Raw genomic sequence first — 11,112 nt, forward strand, 5'->3', positions numbered from 1 at the left:
GTGAGAGGGGGGAGATTAGAGAGCTGTGTGGGGGGGGCTCAGGGAGGTTGGGTGCTATGGGGGGCTCCTACACAGCAGCATATGTAAATATGCTGGGGGGGAAATTAAAAAAATTTAAAAGAGAGCTTTTATTTTAGTACTGGCAGACTTTCTGCCAGTACTTAAAGGGACAGTCTAGGCCAAAATAAACTTTCATGATTCAGATAGATCATGTCATTTTAAACAATTTTCCAATTTACTTTTATCACCAATTTTGCTTTGTTCTCTTGGTATTCTTAGTTGAAAGCTTAACCTAGGAGGTTCATATGCTAATTTCTTAGACCTTGAAGCCCACCTCTTTCAGATTGCGTTTTAACAGTTTTTCACCACTAGAGGGTGTTAGTTCACGTATTTCATATAGATAACACTGTGCTCGTGCACGAGAAGTTATCTGGGAGCAGGCACTGATTGGCTAGACTGCAAGTCTGTCAAAAGAACTGAAAAAGGGGCAGTTTGCAGAGGCTTAGATACAAGATAATCACAGAGGTTAAAAGTATATTATTATAACTGTGTTAGTTATACAAAACTGGGAAATGGGTAATAAAGGGATTATCTATCTTTTAAAACCATAAAAATTCTGGTGTAGACTGTCCCTTTAAGATGGCGGGGACAATTTTGGGGTGAGGGAGGGAAGAGAACTGATTGGGGGGGATCAGGGGGTGGGATGTGTTAGGTGGGAGGCTGATCTCTACACTAAAGCTAAAATTAACCCTGCAAGCTCCCTACAAGCTACCTAATTAACCCCTTCACTGCTAGACAAAATACACGTGTGATGCGCAGCGGCATTTTGCCGCCTTGTAATTGCCAAAAAGAAACTCCAAAGCCATATATGTCTGCTATTTATTTTTAATTGCACAAGCTGTTAGTTAATAATTTCAGTGAGAAACCTAAAATTGTGAAACATTTTACGATTTTTTTAATTTGATGGCATTTGGCGGTGAAATGGTGGTATGAAATATACCAAGATGGGCCTTGATCAATACTTGAGGTTGTCTACTACACTACACTAAAGCTAAAATTAACCCTTGAAGTTCCCTACATGCTCCCTAATTAACCCCTTCACTGCTGGGCATAATACACGTGTGGTGCGCAGTGGTATTTAGCAGCCTTCTAATTACCAAAAAGCAACGCCAAAGCCATATATGTCTGTTATTTCTGAACAAAGGGGATCCCAGAGAAGCATTTACAACCATTTATGCCATAATTGCACAAGTTGTTTGTAAATAATTTCAGTGACAAACCTAAAGTTTGTGAAAAAATTTGTGAAAAAGTGAACAATTTTTTTATTTGATCGCATTTGGCGGTGAAAGGGTGGCATGAAATATGCCAAAATGGGCCTAGATCAATACTTTGGGATGTCTTCTAAAAAAAATATATACATGTCAAGGGATATCCAGATATTCCTGACAGATATCAGTGTCCCAATGTAACTAGCGCTAATTTTGAAAAAAAGTGGTTTGGAAATAGCAAAGTGCTACTTGTACTTATTGCCCTATAACTTGCAAAAAAAGCAAAGAAGATGTAAACATTGGGTATTTCTAAACTCAGGACAAAGTTTAGAAACTATTTACCATGGGTGTTTTTTGGTGATTGTAGATGTGTAACAGATTTTGGGGGCCAAAGTTAGAAAAAGTGTGTTTTTTTCCATTTTTTCCTCATATTTTATAATTTTTTTTATAGTAAATTATAAGATATGATGAAAATAATGGTATCTTTAGAAAGTCCATTTAATGACGAGAAAAACAGTGTATAATATGTGTGGGTACAATAAATGAGTAAGAGGAAAATTACAGCTAAACACAAACACCGCAGAAATGTAAAAACAACCCTGGTCCTTAAGGGAAAGAAATTGAAAAATGGCCTTGGTCCTTAAGGGGTTAAGTGTCTGTGTACAGTAAACAGTTACAAAGGTATAAAAACCTGTAGGCTGAGGGTTTGATACAATGTATCCATGTAGGTGAGCAGAGCTGGCTGGCTGTGGAAAGTCTATGGGGAAAACAGGGACTTTACACCCCAAAATGAGGCTCCCCTTTTTGTTCCTGGAGACACAAACATTGCAGCATTGTTGGTAGCCCTCATCTGAACCCCCACGCCAATTTTAGTAGGAAAATAATAAGATATGGCTGAGAAAATAATTTAGAACGCTAAACTAAGATTTTACCAAAAATAATTGTAGATATTTTGTTTATACTGCTTTATTTGGCTGATTGTAATCAGTTGCTGAATAAAGAAGCTGGCTGAATAAGAAGCCAACTTCAGCCTCGTTTTTCACGAGTAAAATAATGCGGTATGGCAGAAAAAATAATTTAGAACGCACTCTGATTTTACCGATGATCCTCTTTACACACACACTGCGGTACCTTATATACTTATTTCCACACACAAGCGCTTTTAGTAACCTAAATAAACTGTAACAGCTTGCTCCTAATTAACTTAAGGACAAAGGATAGCATAGTACCCGCTTTACCGTTGGCCGCAGCATTCATGTGACTTATGACATAATGGGTCCTTTAGCTAGATGGGAACTAGCTGCTGCCGTCTCAGAGATCAACGGTGAACAAAGTAGTCTATCTGCAGAGTGGAGCTCCACTCTAGACAGGAAACATGTGACCTCCACTGCAATTTTTTTTTTTTCAAATAAAACTTTAATGTAGCAAACAACCAATATGCACAATCATTCAGAAAACGGTTTTTTTTTTAAAATAAACTTTATGCACAATCATTTAGAAAACGTTCTATTATTGTGTTCTATATTAGGCAAAGTATGAGCAAATGTAATGATTATTCTAAGTTATAAATAGATCATCTCAGGAAATCACAGGAGTAATTCTTTAGTTTTCATGTATTATCTACTGTTTTAAATGAACAATACTGAACTATTTAAAGCTCCACTCTACACAACAAAAATGTGACATCCACAACCTCCATGGGGAAGTTCTCTTTAAACAAGAAGAAGGTTTGCTGCTTTCTTTTTTTTACCGTATTTAACCCCGTAGAGACCTTTAGCGTTAGCGACCAAGGCTGTTTTTACATTGCTGCGGTGTTTGTGTTTAGCTGTATTTTTCCTCTTACTCCTTTACTGTACCCACACATATTATATACTCATTACTGTACCCACACATATTATATACTCATTACTGTACTCACACATATACTCATTTACTGTACCCACACATATTATATACTCATTACTGTACCCACACATATTATATACTCATTACTGTACTCACACATATTATATACTCATTTACTGTACCCACACATATTATATACTCATTACTGTACCCACACATATTATATACTCATTACTGTACTCACACATATTATATACTCATTTACTGTACTCACACATATTATATACTCATTACTGTACTCACACATATTATATACTCATTACTGTACCCACACATATTATATACTCATTACTGTAGTCACACATATTATATACTCATTACTGTACCCACACATATTATATACTCATTACTGTACTCACACATATTATATACTCATTTACTGTACCCACAGATATTATATACTCATTACTGTACTCACACATATTATATACTCACACATATTATATACTCATTACTGTACCCACACATATTATATACTCATTACTGTACTCACACATATTATATACTCATTACTGTACCCACACATATTATATACTCATTTACTGTACCCACACATATTATATACTCATTACTGTACACACACATATTATATACTCATTTACTGTACCCACACATATTATATACTCATTACTGTACCCACACATATTATATACTCATTACTGTACTCACACATATTATATACTCATTATTGTACCCATACATATTATATACTCATTACTGTACCCACACATATTATATACTCATTTACTGTACTCACACATATTATATACTCATTATTGTACCCATACATATTATATACTCATTACTGTACCCACACATATTATATACTCATTACTGTACTCACACATATTATATACTCATTATTGTACCCATACATATTATATACTCATTACTGTACCCACACATATTATATACTCATTACTGTACTCACACATATTATATACTCATTTACTGTACCCACACATATTATATACTCATTATTGTACTCACACATATTATATACTCATTACTGTACTCACACATATTATATACTCATTACTGTACCCATACATATTATATACTCATTACTGTACTCACACATATTATATACTCATTACTGTACCCACACATATTATATACTCATTTACTGTACTCACACATATTATATACTCATTACTGTAGTCACACATATTATATACTCATTACTGTACCCACACATATTATATACTCATTTACTGTACTCACACATATTATATACTCATTACTGTACTCACACATATTATATACTCATTACTGTACCCACACACATTATATACTCATTTACTGTACTCACACATATTATATACTCATTACTGTACTCACACATATTATATACTCATTACTGTACCCACACACATTATATACTCATTTACTGTACTCACACATATTATATACTCATTACTGTACTCACACACATTATATACTCATTACTGTACTCACACATATTATATACTCATTACTGTACCCACACATATTATATACTCATTACTGTACTCACACATATTATATACTCATTACTGTACCCACACATATTATATACTCATTACTGTACTCACACATATTATATACTCATTACTGTACCCACACATATTATATACTCATTACTGTACTCACACATATTATATACTCATTACTGTACCCACACATATTATATACTCATTACTGTACCCACATATATTATATACTCATTACTGTACCCACACATATTATATACTGTTTATATACTCATTTACTGTACCCACACATATTATATACTCATTACTGTACCCACACATATTATATACTCATTTACTGTACCCACACATATTATATACTCATTACTGTACCCACACATATTATATACTCATTTACTGTACCCACACATATTATATACTCATTACTGTACTCACACATATTATATACTCATTACTGTACCCACACATATTATATACTCATTACTGTACCCACACATATTCTATACCGTTTTTCTCGCCATAAGATTGACTTTCTACAGATACCATTCTTTTCATCATATCATATAATTTTTACTAAATCTTTTTTATAAATTATGATTAAAAATATTAAAAACCACACTTTTTTTTTTACTTTTACCCACAAAATCTGTTACGCATCTACAACCCCCGAGAAAACAACATGGCTAAACAGTTTCTTCATTTTGTCCTGAGTTTTGAAATACCCAATTTTCAATTTTTCCGATTTAACCTTTTTCTCCTTCAGTGAGCTTTTAACCCCAACCCTCCCCCTAGATCTAACCCTCCCCCTAGATCTAACCCTCCCCCTAGATCTAACCCTCCCCCTAGATCTAACCCTCCCCCTAGATCTACCACTAAGCCTAGATCTAACCCTAACCCTACATAACTATTTATTTTTATTATTTTTACTATTTAATTTTTTTTCATCTGTTACAGCTGCGGTCCTTAAGGAGATAAAGGGATAGTAAATTCAAAATGTAACTTGCATGATTCAGATAGAACCTGTCATTTTAAGACACTTATAAATTCACATCTATTTTTAAATGTGCTTTGTTCTCTTGTTATCCCTTGCTGAAAGAGAATACGCACATATTCAACACTAGTGGGAGCTAGCTGCTGATTTTTGCCTGCACACATTTGTCTTTTGCGATTGGATGACTATGGCTCCGTTCGGGCAGCGCTCCAAGCAAACTGGGACTCGCTTGTAGCGTTTTCCTCACATTTGCAAGTGAGATGCCTGGCGTTTTTGAGTGCTCTGATGACATAAGTCCCAGCGCTTCCATCGTGCTGGAAAAGCTGTCACTTTTCAGAGCAAGCTCAGACGCTTGGCAACATGGCAGCCTCCACACACGTTTTGCTGTGGAGGCTGCCTTGTTTGTATAAGCAGCAAAGGAGGGACAGGTGAGGCAGATAAGTCTGACAGCAGCATTTAGTACAGGGCAAATTGGAGATAGGTTAAGTAAGCCCTGTACTAAATGCTGCTGTCATGCTTATCCGGTGTTATGCTGAGAATCGTTTCCCCAGTGTCTCTGGTTTCCCCTGCCTCTCGGCAAACATCGGAACTCTGACCCACCTCCATTCAGCTGCTCTCAGCTCAGCACCTGTAGTATTATTAGCTGAATGGGGCAGGATAAGCTACAGGGGCTGAGCTGAGAACAGCTGAATGAAGGTGGGTCAGAGTTCCAATGTTTGCCGAGAGGCAGGGGAAACCATTCTCGAACAACGGTGTTGTGTAAACAGCTTAAATAAAAATAATCCTCCACTAATAAAGAGAGACACAATTTAAACATTTTTACAGTCAGCTACAAGGGAGCTTATTTAAAAACGTTCGTTTTCTCTAAGCTCCCTTGCTTGTGACGTCACCTAGCGCCACGTCATCGCTGGAAGTGAAGCGCCTCCACTAGCTCCTGAGCGCTGCCCGGAAGGTGGCCTATATGTGTTCATCTTGCTGCCAGTAGTGCAATGTTGTTCCTTCAGCAAAGGATAATAAGAGAACGAAGCAGATTTTATAATGGAAGTAAATTGGAAACTGCATGTTCTTTCTGATTTATAAAAGTCTGTTTTTGACTTGAGTGTCCCTTAAATGATTTTTTATTTATTATGAAAATAACAGTTTTGATTCTGACTATGACTAAGTTTCCTCCCATGTGCTTGACACAGGAGCCAGCAATCATTAAAGATCTACACATTGCTATACAATGGGTTGTCAAGAATGAGGCACTGTTCTGTGGGCGCATAACCATGCGAAGTTATGGGTCAATGAATGAAGATGACCGCCAGAAGCCCATAGATAACGTGATGCAAAGAGAAGAACCAGAAGCAAGGGAGCCATTCCTCTTTGTATTTCAGCACAGAGAAGATATGGAGTTGTTTTTGCAGGCATGTCTTGACCAACAGGGCCTCCAAGTTAATGCCATGTTCAACAAATGACTGATGGACAAGGGGCGGTGGTGTGTTTCTGTTTAAATTATTGATAATAAAAAAATAAGATAATTAACACCATTTCTGAGTCATTGCTTTAATAACACACTACCACAAGTATGAAGGTACAAGATAATTATAGTTAACAGTATATATATATATATATATATATATATATATATATATATATAGCAGTAGCCTATTGTTGCTTCTGCTTTCATAGTATAAGGTTAGGGTTATAAGTTCAAATGGTTTCTGACCTTGATTGAACACGATTCTCCAGAGCTCCGGAAACAGCAAGAAAGCACACAAGCACAGAGAGTGTTTCTCACTAGTTCCGTTTACTGTAAGTATACACAGCAGTTATATAGCAGTCTCGCATCATGAGGCTACAGGAAATGCAGTTAGAGGAGTAACATAAAATGTCCATATATGTCTATCTAAGAAACATGTTAAAGGAAGTTGTGGGTGTTGTTTGCTGTATTACAGACAATCATATGAGTTTCAAAATGCCCTCATGTGTCGGTTACAAGTCACCCACTAACATAATATACCCATCAACACACAGACACATAAAACACACAAAGACATAGAGACACACACACCCCCTCACCGAGACATCCAGAGAAAACAGAGACATACACTCTCAGAGAGACACCCACAGAAACTGCACATACATACACACACCCTCACAGAGACAACCAAAGAAAACACACAGACATACTCGCACACCCTCAGAGAGACATCCACAGAAAACGCATACATACATACATACACACACCCACCCTCAAAGAGACATCCACATAAAAAAAAAAGTCATACACATCCACCCTCACAGAGGCATCAAGAGGAAATACACAAAGACATACATACACACACCCTCACAGGGACACAAATAGAAAAAGCACAACGACATACGCACACACCCTCACAGACATACACAGAAAATGCACAAAGACATATACACCCACTCTCACAGAGAGACCAACAAAAACAACAACAACAAAACAGTGTGTGACATGCATGATAAAAAAATTGCAGAAATTAAGAGATCACTTTTTAAACAATCAGATTTGCAAATGTGCAAACAAAAAATAAACTCTATGAATTCAAAATTGTAGATTAATGTTATCGGTAGATGGTTAGATGAAGAAAAGTACTTTTAAAAGGTTGACATATGTTTGTGTTTTGTCCCCCAAACAAGAGCAACACTTCAATTATGGTGTAAACATGTTCCCATCTGTCAGCTGTACTTATGGATTTTGAAAATGCTGTACTCTATATGGTCTTGGTGGAACCATAAGCCGTGGCACTAGGTCTCATACCATTAGATATGGTTAAATGCATGATTTAGGCTCGTTTGTATGCATTTCAAAATTAAGTCAGCTGTATTGTAAACTGAAAAGTGTTAAGTTAACCTGTATCATTTGAAACACTGAGAAATCTTAGTTTGAAAGTTTAACTTTTTATGCATATGTAAAAATCATAAATACACTGCTGCAGATTGCTAAAAAAAAGTGTTTTTATGGACCCCTGTCCCCACCATACTACTACCACACTGAAGTTACAATCCAAAATTCCACAAAGAAATAAAAAAAAAATGACTATGTAAGTCCTACCTCCTCTGCAAATGAAAGTGCTCTGCCATCTGACTCAGACACACACTGTACAAACTTATAGGGCTACTGGACCCACATTTTTTTCTTTCATGATTCAGATAGAGCATGCAATTTTAGGCAGCTTTATAATTTATTCTTATTATAATTTTTTATTCGTTCTCTTGCTATCTTTATTTGAAAAGTTAGGAATGAAAGCTTTGGAGCATGACTATTTTTTGTTCAGTACCCTGGATAGAGCTTGCTAATAGGTGCCTGCATTTAGCCATCCAATAAGCAAGCGTAACCCAGGTTCTCAAACTAACATGGGCCGGCTCAAACGCTTTTATTTCTTCTTTTTCAGATAAATATAGGAAGAGAACGAAGAAAATTTGATAATAGAAGTAAATTAAAAAGCTGCTTAAAATTGCTTGCTCTGTCTGAATCTAGAATGAAAAAAATTGTGTTTAGTATCCGTTTAAGTGCCAAGTCTGTCTCACTACGCATAGTGGTTTAGTGCACACTCAAAAATCCTCTCAAATGCTAATGCTTTACTCATTTTAATAAAATTGACCACACTCAGTAGCACTCTGCTGTAGTACCCTCTGGTGGCTGCCAAAATTGTTTAAAGAAAATAATAGTTGTTCTTGCCTCATGGGGCACCCTGGCCCATTTGGCCCCTGACAGGAGTCACCCCTGTAACCCCCTGATGGCACCCAGGTGTGATTTACGGAGATGATGTATTTATAACTTACAATTATCATTACTTTTGCCCTAAGAGAACATAAGTTAATGTAAAGAATGTGCTTATTTAACCTTATTAATAACAATCAGCATAAACCACTGTGAATGAACATTAAGAACAGGAAAGCAAAATATTTAGTTTTCTGAATTATTGTGTCTATTGATTGTTACGTTAAAGTCCATTTAAAAAAAAAAAAAAAATATTGAGTGGAGGTCAAATGTTTCCTATCTTGAGTGGAGCTCCAGTTTGGCACATGTTTGTTTGCCATATAAAGCGTTGGTTCAGGCTTAGAACATATATCCACACAGAAATGAGTGTTCGCAAATAATTTTAAACCTTTTTAAATACAAGTTACTTTTAAAAAAGGTAAAATATATTCAGTGGCAAGGTTGGCACAAGTTTGTTTGCCATATAAAGCATTGGGTCAGGCTTAGAACTTAAAGGGACAGTCTAGGCCAAAATAAACTTTCATGATTCAGATAGAGCATGTAATTTTAAACAATTTTCCAATTTACTTTTATCACCAATTTTGCTTTGTTCTCTTGGTATTCTTAGTTGAAAGCTTAATCATATGCTAATTTCTTAGACCTTGAAGCCCACCTCTTTCAGATTGCTTTTAAACAGTTTTTCACCACTAGAGGGTGTTAGTTCATGTATTTCATATAGATAACACTGTGCTCGTGCACGAGAAGTTATCTGGGAGCAGGCACTGATTGGCTAGACTGCAAGTCTGTCAAAAGAACTGAAAAAGGGGCAGTTTGCAGAGGCTTAGATACAAGATATAAAAGTATATTATTATAAATGTGTTAGTTATGAAAAACTGGGGAAATGGGTAATAAAGGGATTATCTATCTTTTAAAACAATAAAAATTATGGTGTAGACTGTCCCTTTAAAAATATGAAGTGGTTCATGCCCTGTATATATGCACACAGAAATGAGTGACTCATCGGATTTCAACCCTTTTTAAATACCAGTTTAAATACCAGTTACTTATTCAGAAAAGGTAAAATATATGAAGTGGCCAGGATGGCACAAAAAAATTGCTATAATAAGCATTGGGCACGGCTGAAAATATGTATATTCTATGAAGATGTTCATGCCGAGTATATATCATCACAGAAATAAGTGACCAAAAGGATTTTAACACTTAAAATACCAGTTACTTATTCAGAAAAGGTAAAATATATGAAGTGGCAAGGTTGGCACCAGATTGTTTGATATAAAAAGCATTGTGACAGGCTGAAAAGATGTATATCCTATAGAGAGGTTTATGCCATGTATATAAGCACACATTCATGAGCGTCCCAAAGGATTTTAAAAGTTTTTAAATACCAATTACTTATTTAGAAAAGGTAAAATATATGAAATGGCAAGGTTGCCTGCAATTTTTTGGCTATAAAAAGCGTTGGGCCAGGTTGATAACATGTCTATTCTATAATGGGGTTCATGCCCTCTATATATCCACACATAAATTAGTGGCCCAAATGATTTTAACCCTTTTTAATACCTTTAATTTATAAGATAAGATAAAATGTATGAAGTGGCAAAGTTGGCACCAGATTGTCTGCCTTAAAAAGCATTGGGCCATGCTGAAAATATTTGTCTATTCTATGATGAAGTTCATGCCGTGTATTTATCATCACAGAAATGAGTGACCCAAAAGGATTTTAACCCTTTTAAAATAACA

At 35.8% G+C, this 11,112-nt stretch overlaps 1 protein-coding gene across 1 annotated transcript; it reads left to right on the top strand.

Moving 5' to 3' along the window:
* Positions 1-2,759: 2,759 nt before the first annotated feature.
* LOC128644086 (structural maintenance of chromosomes protein 5-like) lies at positions 2,760-7,160 on the top strand. The gene is made up of 2 exons (XM_053696803.1): positions 2,760-2,995; positions 6,824-7,160. Exons 1-2 carry the CDS (start codon positions 2,966-2,968, stop codon positions 7,091-7,093), a joined length of 300 nt encoding a protein of 99 aa, XP_053552778.1. The 5' UTR covers positions 2,760-2,965; the 3' UTR covers positions 7,094-7,160.
* Positions 7,161-11,112: the final 3,952 nt, after the last annotated feature.

The sequence above is a fragment of the Bombina bombina genome, unplaced genomic scaffold, assembly GCF_027579735.1.
Source record: "Bombina bombina isolate aBomBom1 unplaced genomic scaffold, aBomBom1.pri scaffold_1449, whole genome shotgun sequence".
NCBI lineage: Eukaryota > Metazoa > Chordata > Amphibia > Anura > Bombinatoridae > Bombina > Bombina bombina.

What these genes read in the sequence shown, in the direction of transcription:
- LOC128644086 (XM_053696803.1), top strand. Translation starts at nt 2,966, where the DNA reads ATGGGGAAGTTCTCTTTAAACAAGAAGAAG. An exon ending in TCTCTTTAAACAAGAAGAAG is followed by an intron (nt 2,996 to 6,823) that starts GTTTGCTGCTTT and finishes TGCTTGACACAG; the next exon opens with GAGCCAGCAATCATTAAAGA.